The 14,986-nt window shown below is 38.2% G+C and overlaps 1 protein-coding gene across 10 annotated transcripts in view; it reads left to right on the forward strand.

Moving 5' to 3' along the window:
• The window catches only part of kif1b (kinesin family member 1B), an 83,076-nt gene that overhangs the window by 26,417 nt on the left and 41,673 nt on the right, over positions 1–14,986 (forward strand). For 3 of the 10 annotated variants that reach the window (XM_017487418.3, XM_017487420.3, XM_053686552.1), the window contains exons 7-15: positions 1,328–1,439; positions 1,876–1,953; positions 2,366–2,431; positions 2,828–2,903; positions 3,846–3,924; positions 4,710–4,852; positions 9,767–9,900; positions 12,836–12,915; positions 13,652–13,727. In XM_017487418.3, coding sequence (XP_017342907.1) covers positions 1,328–1,439; positions 1,876–1,953; positions 2,366–2,431; positions 2,828–2,903; positions 3,846–3,924; positions 4,710–4,852; positions 9,767–9,900; positions 12,836–12,915; positions 13,652–13,727 — 844 coding nt within the window. Of the gene's footprint in view, positions 1–1,327; positions 1,440–1,875; positions 1,954–2,365; positions 2,432–2,585; positions 2,604–2,827; positions 2,904–3,845; positions 3,925–4,709; positions 4,853–4,996; positions 5,033–9,688; positions 9,901–12,835; positions 12,916–13,651; positions 13,728–14,986 lie in introns of those variants that run through there. The other 7 variants (XM_017487413.3, XM_053686550.1, XM_017487416.3 and 4 more) reach the window with 6 other exon arrangements.

Here is a 14,986-nt window from a genome sequence, read left to right on the forward strand (position 1 = left end):
GAAGGCTGTGACTTTCAGTGGGACTCGCTGATTGCGTGTGTTCTCTTGAGGACGAGCAGTGCGTCTCTAATCCTCCTTCACTAGTGCTCTGTGGGTTTATTTGTGAAATGTGTCACATAAAACCCATTTCCGAGTGGATCCTAGACTACTGCGTTGCCGCTACAAGAGTTGTGTCACTGTCTTATTCTTATTCTTGCACGCTCTAGTATTTTCCAGGATTATCTTAAGTAAGCGTCACACACTCTAGTGCAAACAATCCGAACTACAAATACCCTAGTAGATGTGGCTCTTACTGATTGGCTGAGTTCTTAATGAAAAATATGGGTCAATGATATTTCACAGCAGGTATATGAAAGGTGGATAATAGAATGATATAGATTACATCATGCAATACTAAAAAAACAAAAAAAACAAAAACATAAATAAATTATTTAAAGGTCATAGGTATCATTGGTACTTTTACAACATTGACTGCCTCGACTGTTACTCACTAACTGTAAATAAAATGCTGTTTTCATTTGTTGGCACATTATAGACCAGGGCTGATCAAGTCAATTTTGTAACAGTCCAGTTACATAAAATGACTACATGGCAACAATAGTTGCATTTTAATGTCTGCAAATGGATATAAATAAGACAATTCAAGGTTATGTTTTTTTTGCTTTCACAGCGGAGATTCATAGTACTGCTTTGCATTAGCGCCATGAAGTCAAAAGACGAGATATGTGTTTTGAATAAACACACACTTCTCTGTCTATTTAGTTTTCATCATCAACTTTAAAAAAAACAAAAACAAAAAAAAACCAACAAAAAAAAAAACCCATGTCATCAGTTGGTTATTCAGACCAGAGCGGGTAGTTGAAAGGAATAATCTAGGAAAGTCTATCACAACTTAAAAGTCTCTAGCTGCTCAGATGGGCTGCCTTCTGCTCTATATCAGTTACATAAATGTATGTGATTTATATAATCCACAGCAGAGGATTTGCACTGGTTCGTGTTTTGAAAACTAGAGAACGATGGCCGGTTTAAAAAAAAAATATATATTTTTTGTATGTACTGTGTTAAGATAGGTAAATGATAAGATAGTATTTCCTATATTAAGATTACAGTAAGCCATGTTAATTAAATCTATTTGTAGACATTTTTTTTGCTACTGTCAAGTTTGAAATAGTCTTTATCAGTTGCTGGATTTTTTAAAAATTTACTTCAAAATAAGTTGATATATAAATTTGCCCATATTTGAGAGATTGTCACTAGCTACAATATCAACATTAGTGTGTAATATTAGATGAGGTTTTGGTGTCCTCAACTCCTCTCTTCTCTGTAGGACCGTGGCTGCCACTAACATGAACGAGACCAGCAGCCGCTCGCATGCCGTCTTCACCATCGTCTTCACACAAAGGAAGCACGACAATGAGACGGACCTGTCCACAGAAAAGGTCAGAATCATCACCTCAACCTACGAAAGGACGGTCGCTCAGTTCGTCTATTCAGGGAGAGAGGCAGCCATACTGCAGGCTTCAGAGGGAGGGAGATGTCCTACTTGTCCTGTGTACAGCTTATTGTGTGCTGGCTTGAAGCACAAAAGCATCTCTGTTGCGTCGATGTATACTGTAGCCATTGTGCGCTGTCACTGCATTAGCTTTTACTACACAGGCTGCACTTAAACCCTCTATTTAGCTATACTCAACCCAGTGTTCCCTTGCTTGCCAAATATGAGGGCGATAGAGAATAAAAGTGTAGTTTGGCCTATGAGCAAGCATGTACATTTGTGATGTACAGAAAGTATGCAAAACTATGGAGACCAGCTTTTGTCTATTCTGTTGATTTGATTTGGGTTTGAGGTATGAATGTCCCACTGATATCTTGTTTCAGGTCAGCAAAATCAGCCTGGTGGACCTGGCAGGCAGTGAGCGTGCAGACTCGACTGGGGCCAAAGGCACGCGTCTGAAGGTACACACTCGTTTTATTGTTCTTTGCACATGGCACAGGATTTTACAAGAACAGATGCTGCTTTAAAGAGACACTCTGAAATAACATTGACGCATCTGTTGCAACATGTCTATCACTCACAGCGAAGCAGTAGTTTGTAGAGCAATTATTTTGATTACATCTGCTTTTGGAGGGGGATGTTTCTTTTTCTTTTTCATTTTTTTTGGGGCACAGTAACTAATGCAGAAAGAAGCCTGGTGTGAAGAAACAAAAAAAAGCCAAATCCTGCCAAAATGCTGAGGCTAAAAAACAAAATCTAGTTTTATGCTGCTGTATTACCTAAAAGACATGTCCTTGTGAAGGAGAATTTCATTTATTAGATTTCATAAAGTCAATCAGTCGTTCATTTTTTTTTTTTTTTTTTGCTTCACAGGAAGGTGCAAACATCAACAAATCTCTGACTACCCTTGGAAAGGTCATCTCTGCCCTGGCTGAGGTGGTGAGTATTATCGAGCATTATTATGGAGTCTATTAGTCTTGCATGGACTTCCTGTCTGTCTGTCTCTATCTCTCCTGCCTGTCTGACTGCAGTGCTGTAACACTGTGTGCTGTCTGTCTGTCTGTCTCTCTCCTGCAAATGCTTCCCTACCCAGGATAACTGTACCAGCAAGGTAAATCTATGCTCCTGTGCTCAACCAGAATTCTGTAACTCCTATTTCAAACAAGATGAACCGTCAATCCCGGCATTGTCTAACCTTGTTTTCATGTTCAGTAGTGAACCTCTACCCATTATCACTCAACCGTTAATGTCTATTTTGTTTTGAAATTAACTGCATCATGCGTCTAACACACGATCTCCCCAGAGTGGATTTTAATTGCTGTTCTTGTGAAACAGAGCAAGAAGAAAAAGAAGACAGATTTTATTCCTTACCGAGACTCTGTTCTCACATGGCTCCTGAGAGAGAATTTAGGTATGTGTGCTCAGCCACCAACTTCAGATTAATATTAATTAACAAACAAAATAACTAAACAAACATAAATAAATATAAATAGCAATAATATTTATTTATTTATTTATTTATAGTGAATGAATGAATGACTTTTATTATTATTATTTTCTTTATTTGTATTTTAAAAAAAAAAGTCATTTACACAGTACCATTCATACAATGCAGGTCACACAAGATGTGAATAATAATAATAATAATAATAATAATAATAATAATAATAATGATGATGATGATGATGCTTGAAAGTTTGGGAACCTTTAGAATGTTCTATATTTCTGCATAAATACGACCTAAAACATCATCAGATTCCTGAAAGTAGACAAGGAGAACCCAATTAAACAAATGAGACAAAAATATTATACTTGGTCATTTATTTATATAATATGATATGATATGATATGATATATGGGTTCCTTCAACAACTCTTTTTCTTAGGTCCTCAGAAATCTCCTTAGTTTGTGCCATGATACGCTTCCACAAATATGTGTTGTGAAGATCAGACTGTAGACTTAGATCCCTGTTCTTTAAATAAAACAGGGCACTCACTCACACCTGATATTCATCTCATCGATTGAAAACACCTGACTCTATTTTCACCTTCAAATTAAACTGCTAATCCTAGAGGTTCACATACTTTTGGCACTCACAGACATGTAATATTGGATTGTTTTCCTCAATAAATAAATAAATGCATCAGGTATAATATTTTTTTGTCTCATTTATATATAAAGAAAGCAAAAGGTTGTTTAAAGCACTGTGGTCTGTAGCAACTGTAGGTGCTTCTTTCTCAAGCTCGCTCCTGATGTTATCCTGTTGCATTGTTTCCACATTTTTCTGCTAAGATTAATGTTTGACGGAAATTGATTTGTACTTGTATTAACTTCCAATTGCTTTTTGTTCCAGGTGGGAACTCGAGGACGGCTATGGTGGCTGCTCTGAGCCCTGCTGACATTAACTATGATGAAACCCTGAGCACCTTGAGGTACACTATACTCCGTTATGCTACACTTCATCACGGGCCTCGTCTACTCTGTCTGTTCGTGGGGTGCGGTGAAAGAAAATTAAAGTACCATAGAATTTAAAAACATGATTGAAAAACTGTTTATACCTTTTTGGGTGGCTTAATCCGATTATGTAGATTTTAAAAAGTACTCTCAATAAAGATGTTAATTGTCCGAGAAAAAAAACGAGTAACTAGAAAGGTTTAGCAGTAAGATGTGGTTTGAACTGGCACGGCAGCTATCTTGGCTAATATTAGTGATGAACTAAATTGTGAAGTGTTTTATTTGAACAGATTTGATCATACTGTTTTATGAATGACCGAGATTATGCCAAAGCAAATAAAAACTTCAGTACGAAAAAAAAAAATCACACTCGCTCATGATAGCTGTGATAAATGAAGCCTAGTTTCATAGCGGTTAGCTAGCTGACTAGCTATCAGTACATTCTGACATCGTTAAACCCACTGTAGTTGGGCAAGGGCTTGGAGTGTGTCTAATTTGCATATTCATGAGGAGTATGGGGGTAGAGATATTACTAGACCATTTTGCCAACTTTATTATCTATTAATTGTTTGAAATGACACATTTAACATTAATTAGCTGCTAAGTTCCAGTTTTGTTCCTTATTAATTGTGAGAGAGAATGTGAAGCTTTAGTCGTTGCGCTTTATTTTCTGTTTATTTCCTCTCCTCTGTCTCTTTTTCTTTCATTCTCCATCTTCCTCTTCGTGCTTCACTTCACCTCATACACTTTCACACGCCCACAGATACGCTGACCGAGCCAAGCAGATCAAGTGCAACGCTGTGATCAACGAAGACCCCAACGCCAAGCTGGTGCGTGAGCTGAAGGATGAAGTCACCCGCTTGAGGGATCTGCTCAAGGCCCAGGGTCTTGGGGACATCCTGGACAGTAAGTCAGGACACAGCGCCTCCAACAGGCCACCATCACCCTCACCCTCACCCATCATTCAGCACAATACATATATAAATCTGGCCAGGCTTTCATCTATCTTCCTCTCTGCTTTGATCTAATGCTTTGCTTTCTCTACATCAGGGACTTTAGGCATCGACAGCTGCGGGGACGGCTACGGTGAGCTGAAAGAAACGGTGCTAATTTGCGCATGTGTGCATTTGACTTGCTGCTTTCTGCCGCCGTAGCCTGTTGCTCTGCTATGGCAAAAACACCAGTTTGGCGTAGATTGCATAGGTCTAGAAGACTTTTATTTGCGTTTTTATTTTGTTATTATTTTATATAGACTTGATAAGGACACTTCCCTTCCAATGTAACGAGAGCAGATTTTTTTTAAGCACACTGCCTAATTTGTTAAATTTTTGCATTTTCCAAAGCTATTTCATCTGTTTTGGTAACATTAAGCCATAGCCATCCCTACCATTGATGCTTAAAGTCAAAATGATCTTCACACTACTCATGTTTCTAGACCAGATCTCATCCAAAATAAAAAAAGAAGACACATCGGCACACGTTTGTGAATTTATGTAACATACATATCGATGATATGTAAAACGCTGATCGGTTAACTATTAAGATGATCAGAGTTTTGTAGGTCTTAAGACTTAAAGGTGTATTCGACTCATAAAAATGTGCAGTGAGCAGAATACAATTGCTTACCCATTCTTATTCCTGACAATTTAGTTATTATAAACATTATATCACTTGGTTCTATTAGAATAATACCATTTCCTGCATGCACTTTGTAGCACAACATAAGCTCGTTCCATCACACCTCCATCTTTTAATGTACATGTCTTGAACTGCCTCCTCAATCACCCCTCTACTCGTCCTCTCAACTCTGACGTCTCACCCTTCTCCTGTTCTTCCTGCTTTCCTTCAGTTGAGCCATTGGGGAATGATTACCCTGGAAGTGAAAGCAAATGTGTGTATATGTGTGTATGACCTTGCGTCATCCTTTCCTCCATTTCTCTCTCTCTCTCTCGCTCTCTCTCTCTCTCTCTCTCTCTCTCTCTCTCTCTCTCTCTCTCTCTCTTCCTTCTTGCTGCTGAGAGCTTAAGCATCGCTTCTGGCTCTCTCTGGAGTCAGACCTTTGCATGTCTGCATTTTTCATCTTGCCAAAGCTTTAGGCACAAGGAGTCCCAGACAAATTAGGTCTAGTTGGTTTAGGAGCCAGGAGCAGATGTATGACAGATGGATTGGGATTGTGCAGTTTCAATTAAAGACTAAGATCTAATGCACTTTGCCCCACCTCTGTGCACGAAAATACTCCATGTATAAGTCATTATAGTCATTTGTAACTCTCTTCCATATACTTCACAGTAGTAAAGGAACTGTAACTCTTTTTCATTTTAAATCATTTTCCACTCAAGTCATTTGTAGTCAGACAAATCAGACAGGTCCGTTTGCATGTTAAGTTAAAACAGCAAACAACTTTGGGTGACCCAGATTTCTATATTTTAAAACTACATTAACCTTGTTAGCCTTATTAATCCAGTGCAACACTAATGAAACAAGCATTATACATTCACTAGCCATCTTAATAGGAACCACTGGCATAAGTCCAGTTCATAAAATCATGCAGGCACAGGTCAAGAGTATTGGATAGTATTCAAATCAAACATCAGAATGGGGGAAAACTGTGATCTCGGTGACTTGGCATAGTTGTTGCCAGTCGTGCTGAGTATTTCAGAGACTTCTGATCTCCTGGGATTTTCACACGCAACACTCTCGAGTTTGCACAGAATGTTGCTTAAAAACAAAAAAAACATCCAATTCTGCAGACGGAAAAGCCTCGTCGAATGTAGAATGGCCAGACAAGTTCGACTGGTACAGACAGGAAGGCTACGGTAACTCGTATAACTACTTTTTACAATCGTGGTAAGCAGAAAAGCATTTCACAATGCACAACTTGTAAAACCTTCAGCCTCGAACAATCCTGCCTTGCACCAACAACCATGCCACGGTCAAGGTCACCAAGACCCCCCCCGCCCGTTCTGATGTGTGAACTGAGGCTCTTGACCTGTATCTGCATCATTTTATTTATTTATTTATTTTTTACATTGTGCTGCTGCCATATGATTGGCTGATTGCATGAATGAATAGGTTGCCAGGTATTAAAATAGGTTGTGAGTGTACACCAGGCATATTCAGACATATACTTTTAAACTTAATGCATTTGAGGTAAAGGGAAAGTTGTGGAAATTTCATTTTGGCCAAACTATTCCTTTATTCCTTTACATTGCCCCATTTAGCTATGACCTCAATATTTCCCCATTGCATTTCTCTCTTCTTGCAAGTAAAAAAATTTTTTGTTGTCATGTAACTATCCATTACAGGTGACAGTATTGAGTCTATGCACTACAGGAGAAAAGGTGCATTCTTTTATTATTATTTTTGTGTGCAGAAATAGAGGTGGATTTTAGTGAGTTGCTGTGCAGTGCCAGATTGCTCTAGTTTTTAACCCTGATAGCATTTACACATTTACCGTTTCCCCCTTGTCCCACTGGTACAATCTCCTTTCTTTGCCTGTCCTTGTCCTGGTCTCATATCCTGTTACACACACAGTTCCTCTTTTTAAAAAATCCACAGGGGCGAAAAAGCAAAGAAATGTGTGCTCCTTTTTCCGTCTGTCTGGGAGTTCTTGACTTTCAATAAGAGGCGTGTGCGTTCAGTTGCTCTAGCGTTAAAACTGTTTTTAAGCCCCAATAGCGTGCGTGCACTGGCTGTTTAAATTGCATGAATCCTGCGCATGGAGCAGAAATGTAATGCGCTGCCGCTCAGCAGCTGTAGCACCCTGGAAGATTCAGGAGAGATCCATTTATCACAAAGGCGCTGAATAGAGTGAAAAGGCGGCCGAAATCTTTCTCCAGCCCCCCGGCGAGAGGTTTCAGCAGTCCATTCTCAGTCACCTCAGGCGCTCCCATGACCATTCTGTGGAGCTCAGTGGTTCCGTTCTTCAGCACTGAGAGCATGATGACATTCTGAATGAGTGTGGGTGTGGATGTGTGTGAGTGTTGAAAAGCCCACAGCCTCACAGTTTGGAACTGTAGCATGTATTTTCATATAACCCCCTTCCCCTTCTTTTTCTCTCTCTGTCTTTGGCCTCTGTGCTGCTCTTCTCACTTCATGTCTCTTTCCTCTTTGGAAGTAAAAGTGGTTTCCACACAGGTCCACATGATCAGATTGAAATGAATCATTAGTGCCCCGGTGTGTTTATGTCCTCAATGCGGTTGGATTGCACTGAGAGATTGATTAATTCCCAATTCAACCCCACAAAGCCATATATTTTTATGTAATTATTTATTTATTTATTATTTAGCACAGTATTCTTTGTGCTCAGTTAATTTCCAAGTCCATATTTATACCTAATGTATGTTTAAAAAAAAAAAAAAAAATTATTTATGGCATTAAATAACATTAGTAAAATATACTAGACGTTTTATTTATACACCGGAGTATTACTTATTTGTATTGAATAGTTTTCAGTGATAAAAATAATGGACCAAATGAAACAGATTATATCCACCTGCATTAACCAATGTTTATTCCATCAATAAAGAAATAAACATATGCTAGCTGGTTAACAGGCAACGTTTGTAAATGAAGCAGAATAGTGAATTTCAATATTTATAACTGGAGACCCACATTCAGTGAATTAGATGACTATATGAAATGAACCGTTGTGGTTGTTCCACAGTATTACATGCAACTATAAACGGATAAAATATGATGCCTCATTCTGTAACTAATAAAAAGAATAAGAGGAATAAAACACTTCAGGATATGCTGTTCTAGGAAAATAATCAATAATAGGGTGGTGTGATGCAGCAAGTTGCAAAGTGAAGTTGATTAATTTCCTAAGACAAGATGTCCTGAAGTGTTTTATTCATATATCTTTTACCACAGTAATTTGACAATTATTTTTAATTAAATAAAGAATGACACATACAGTACTTTCTATCCCTTTATAGTTATGACTTACATTAAAGCAGCTATAAAGAATCTTTTGTTCACCAGTCTCATGCTTTCTCTCTCTCTCTCTCTCTCTCTCTCTCTCTCTCTCTCTCTCTCTCAGTTAATAAGACAAAAAAAATCTTTTCATGTTGCACAGACACCTGGAAGAGTGAAGATCTCCGTTCTGGGTGTGCTTAGTGAACATTTAAACAAACATAACGTTACTTACTTTCCCACATTAACATTACTCATGGTTTATTAATGCTGTGGTTTATTAAGACTAACGTTAGTTATGGTATATATTATAGTTATAGTAAATAATGTTAGTTGAGGGAACCTTAATGTAAAGCAGAATTTTTATAGTCGCTAAAATTAATTTTATTAATTTATATTCACTACAGTCTTAATTTCACTCGGGTTCATACTCAATAGACTAATAGGGGATAAAGCACCCCCTTGTTTAAGATTCGCACTGGACTATAATGGGTCTAACAATAGTAAATTCTTATTTAATGTTATTAAATTTGTTATTAAACGCACTACGCACCAGGTATAAAGGCAAAAGGTCACAATATGTCTCACCAGTTCGAAATACATTACACATAAACAGACTGGTATGAAAACCACTGCTTCCTCTACCTCATCTTTGGATCACTGCGTTTGTTTTTATCCTGTACTGTGTACTGTGTGTCTTACACTGGTCTTTCCTCCTCTTTGTCCCTTCTCTTTCATTCTCTCTTCTCACGTGTCTCTGCCATTTTCACTCCTCTCTTTCTCCTCTCGTCCTCCATTTCCTCTCGTGTCTCCTCTGTGGCTCAGACCTGAAAGATATACACAACAGTCAGCATAGATATATGCTTTCTTCCGAGAATCAACGGCCTGGCCATCTCTCCACAGCGCCTATGGGGTCTCTCACAGCCTCGCCATCGTCCGGTTCTCTGTGCAGCCCCACAGGCCTGCAGTCCGTCTGTAGCATCCAGGAGCGCATCATGTCCACTCCCGGAGGAGAGGAGGCCATCGAGAGGCTCAAGGTACGTCATCGCCAGCAGTGTCAGTTATTAATGCTGAGTGATATGATGATATAATATTGATATTGGGATTAATTATGTTTCAGTACATTTTTATGAAATCTCACCCTGTAATGCTAGTTTTATATCAGTTAGCTCACTGGATGGTCAAATATTTCTACTAATCCATCTTTATTAGCTGCTCTTTATTATTGTGGACGTTAAATAAAATTCCCCAACGATGAACATAACTATAAACAGATAAAATGTACACTATGTTATATAAAATAAACAATTGTCACTGTGGGCACATTGCTGTAGTATCAGAGGAATAAAACACTTCAGGATGTGCTCTTATTTCAAAATAATCCACCTGGTCATTATTTTTCAATAACATGCCTTGTTGTGTTTTTATTTCTTCAGTGCTTTTGGATTCTCGAGTCTCGTTGCTCATACAGTGTAGTAGTTTTAAATCACAGATTTATTTTCTAATATGTTAATGATATAATATAATTAATAGTAGCAGCTAATTCACAGACTTGTATTACAGACCATCCACATAATTCAAACCTATAACAAATTGATTGTCGTTATAACAAAGAACGTGGTGAAGCTTTCTGTAAGGAGAAAGTGTATTTAATGTTTCTGGAAGGAGTCTCCAGTATTACTGAAGTGTAGCAGTCAGAGGTAAAGCTGTTTTCATGGTGCAGAAAAGTCTTCAGGGTAAGACTTTGTGTTTTGGGGTTTATCAGTAACATGACAATCTGCATTTTTTTTTGTCTTAGTAACTTCATGAGAGAGAGAAAAAGGGAGAGGCTGTTAAGGTTATGGATGTTTATAGCTTTAACATATAAATTAAGAGTAACTAATGGATGGACGAGCACAATGTGCATTTCTGTAATAAAATGTAGGCAAATTGTTCTAGAAATGGAATAAAACACTTCGAGGCAGGCTGTTCAGGAAAATAATCAACCACCTCGTCTTGTTTTATTTCCCACTTATCAGTTTGCCACAATATGTTCTTTTAAAATGGATTGATACTGTTTTGCTAGCATAGTGTTTGCAAACCTCATGGTTGGGATGTATATCATTTATCATGAAAATGTCTTGATGTATTTGCCATATTTCCTACTTTCCTCACAGTGCTGTCATGTTTTAAGCTAAAATCCCAAAGCTACTGGCCGTGTTGCTTTTCCTAATAGATATGTAGGAAAACACAGCAAGAGTTCAGTCTATGAATGCTCTTTAAGCTCTGATCTGATTTAGAAAGTGCTTCTGGCTCTGATCTTTGTTTGCTTTGTTGCCATGATGAGTATTTCCACTGAATGAGGTTATGAGCGGTTCAATGGAAGACACGTGGCTAGTGAGCTCTGCTCCAGGCGTCTCCTGATCCCACATCCTACCCGGACCTGACTCCTTCATGAGCTCATAGGCTTGGTCCTAGAGATTTATTCCAAATGTTCTGCTGCTGATAAGCGGTAACATTAGAAGGGTCCGAGGGATTTTATCCTTAGTTGTGATGTTGAGCTGAGAATCCTGTTCGAGTGTAAAGTTCTTTTTGAGGAACCGTTTGGAAAACCACTGTTTTTTTGTCCACGCATGAAGAATTGACTGTGCAGGTGATGGACAGTTTATTATTTTTAACACAAGGCGAACGTGACTGTCTCGTCACGTTCCTCCAATTAGCGATGAATGTACACGCGTCATCCTCGTGCGTCCTCTCCTTCTCGCTCTTGCTCGCTCTCTCTCTCTCTCTCTCTCTCTCTCTCTCTCTCTCTTATTCGCTTGCTCACACTCTGTTCAAGTAAGAGCATCTCGCCTTCCGGAGCTGTAGTTTCCATGGTTACCGCCACGGCCCGTACTTTTGTGTCATCCAGTGACGTCAGCCGCCAACGCAGTTCAGAAATCAGACTGAAATAGTCTGTTCTTTGTGGGTATTAGTCTTAAAAAGGACATGAGAAATTAGTAAAGACATTATTATTATCTGTTATGTCGTATTCTGATCGTAAATATGAGTGATTTGCATCAGTGAAGCATAAAAATAAAATAAAATAAATCATGTAGCAATGATTGACATTTTTAGATCTCTATTACTAGTGATACGTCATTGGTAGGACTGTGTATCCGGTTCTTTATGATCTGGAAATCGTAATAAATATTTTATATTTAATTGAACTGTCTAAACAGTCAACATTGTCCATAGAACACTGCTGAAAGTCAAAAGGAAAACAAGTCCTGCTTTCGAGAACAACAGATGGCATGGGTGTTAACCCTTTAGGAAGGATTTTGAAGGGGGGGCTTAGACTGTAAACTTCCTGTGTTTAAACTTCCAGATGGTCAACTCTTCCTCTTTACATGGGACAATAAGCAGGGACGCAATAAATAATCCAGAGAATAAACCGTTTCTTTAGTCTAGCTTTATTTTCCACTTCTAAGCAGAGTAAGGTTTATGAACAGTATAGCAGTCAGTTACAGAGACCAAAGTGTGCTTCACTTTGGCGGCTTGGTGGTAGGATTTTTAATAAAATAGTAGAAGAAGTCTGTGTGCAGCTTTTCTTTCCTGTCATAACAGCCAGACTAAACACACTTATTCGGATTATACAGATTATAAACAAATTATATACGAGATACATATGACTGGCTTTGGGCATTACTGCCCCTTTTGTCCTTGGGTTTGACACGTTCAATGGATCCTCTACAAATCAATATCGTTTAATCGTTTAACATGGCAGGGTGTCTTCTGAATCCAGAGTCTGAAGTATAGAATAAAAATAGGCCAGTTGATGTGAATAGGCACATTCTGTAAAAATCATTCGCATTTTTATGTTATTTTGCTCTAGTGGTCACTATAGTATTGCATAGTGTATATTTCAATTCAAATACATTACAGTGATAGCAGTTATGTTGTTCTTGCCAATAATGGCTGACATTGCAAGAGCATGTCTGTCTCCCCCTACAGGAGTCTGAGAAGATCATAGCAGAGCTGAATGAGACCTGGGAGGAGAAGCTGAGGAAGACTGAGGCTATCCGGATGGAGAGGTCAGTAAAGGTGCAGCTGAAAGGAAACGCTGCTAATGTCTAGAACAGTGTTCTATGATCTCGTGCATTTTATATCTCACGTCATGGTCTGCGAAAGGCTGTTGCAGGTCCTTTTTTTTGTATTTTTAAAAATGTTTTTTAAAGGAATTATTTCCTCCTGCTCCAGTCCACAGCCATTAACCGATTTTTACCCTTAAAAAAGTGTGCATCATTTGACCCCTTTAAACTACAAGCTTGTTATTGGTTTTAAAGCACTAATACTAATGTTAATATTAACTACTCAGTGAGTACAGTGAAAAAAGAAGGCGGCTGGTGAATTGTTTATAGTTGCTATAACGTAAGTGATAACAGGAACTAATTTGAAACATGAAAATTGTCAGCGTTGACAAATTGCTGTGTTGTAAGAGGAATAAAAGACTTCTGGATGTGCTGGTAATGGAAAATAATTAATTTCGGGGTGGTAATCATAGTAGAATCACACTACCTATTCTTTACATATTGGCAGATTTATTATACTTATTATTTTATTAAGGCCTTTAATATGGCATTGGTCCTTGTGTTTATCAGTGTATAATAAAAAAAATAATTACAGTTGTGCTGAGAAACAAAAATTATTATTTGAAAACCCAAAGAGTTCTGTTCACAATGCTTTTTTTTTTTTTATTGTGCGCACAGGGGGAATTTGTAAAATATTTTGCCTGGCGCGTATTTAACAGGTGTCTTTCTGTCTCCTCAGAGAGGCTCTGTTGGCAGAGATGGGCGTTGCAATCCGGGAGGACGGGGGAACCCTGGGTGTCTTCTCTCCTAAAAAGGTACAACATCTGTGCAGTTCAAGAGGCCATCATCGCCTACTGCTGTAGCTGCACACTCAAACTATGCATGAATTACCTTTTGGTTTGCTTGTGTTCATTAGCATGTACAAGTTTACTCATATTGAGAGTGAGACAATATTGAGACGATTCAAATTCATTTGATTTCCTTGTCTTTTTTCAAATTTATTTTTGCTTACATTGTGTTGGGGATTTATTAGTTTGGTCACGACCGACCATCTTCTTTGTCAGTGGAAGATTTTAGTGTTTTTTCATCTAATCAGGTTTGTATTGGTGTTTTGAGTAGTTTCCTCCATTATGTAGTGGAAATTAAATTTCTAGCCAAACGAAATCCTAGTAGTAGATTCTAGACTTGTGTGATTTAAAAAAAAAAATAATAATAAAAATACACGATAATCGTACAGAAACAATAACCTAAAAAAACAAAGAGGACGCAAGAATTTCTTCCAGGTGAAATAATATTAGCAACTGTGCAGTCAGGAGCTGCTTGCTGGCAGTGCAGTAGCACAGACTCAGCTCAACTTGGTAAACAGTAAAAAACAAAAACAATAACAACAACATAAAAGTACATTTTCAGTATAATCTTTTAAGAAATCGCTTGTCTAATAATGTAAATGGCCAACATTTTCTCTGTTAATCTGCCTCTCAAGGTGTTTGAATGCACCTGAGTGCTGACCAGTGCAGGAGAGCAAGAAAACAACAAAAACAAAAACGAAAACAACCCCAGTATTTAAACACTTTCTAATTATTCCATAATAATATGCTGATTGGCTCATCTCCTCTTTTCTAATGTTAAACTGTTCTGCAAATGGTCTGCACTTATAGCGCTTTTTTAAACTTTCCAGTTCTACAAAGCGCTTTACACTGTGTCTCATTCAGCCATTCTCACAGACACACACACACACACACACACACACACACACATTCACACACCAATGGTAGCAGAACTGCCATGTAAGGTGCAACTTAGTCTTCAGTGCCTTGCCCAAGGACACTTCAGCATGTGGAGTCATGTGGGTTGGGAATCAAACCGCCAACCCTATGATTGGTGGACAACCCGCTGTACCACTGCTCTAAGCATCCTAGATTCTGTTAAATATATTTGAGACAATTTTCTAAGAATAGTTTCGATTGCAGTAGGAGAGGTTCCATAGGTACAGATGTTTTATTTTTTTTTTCTCCTTTCCCTCTCTGTGTATTGTATGCTTGATAATCAGCAGTGGAGACTGACGAACAAAAAA

The sequence above is a fragment of the Ictalurus punctatus genome, chromosome 15 (assembly GCF_001660625.3).
Source record: "Ictalurus punctatus breed USDA103 chromosome 15, Coco_2.0, whole genome shotgun sequence".
Lineage (NCBI taxonomy): Eukaryota > Metazoa > Chordata > Actinopteri > Siluriformes > Ictaluridae > Ictalurus > Ictalurus punctatus.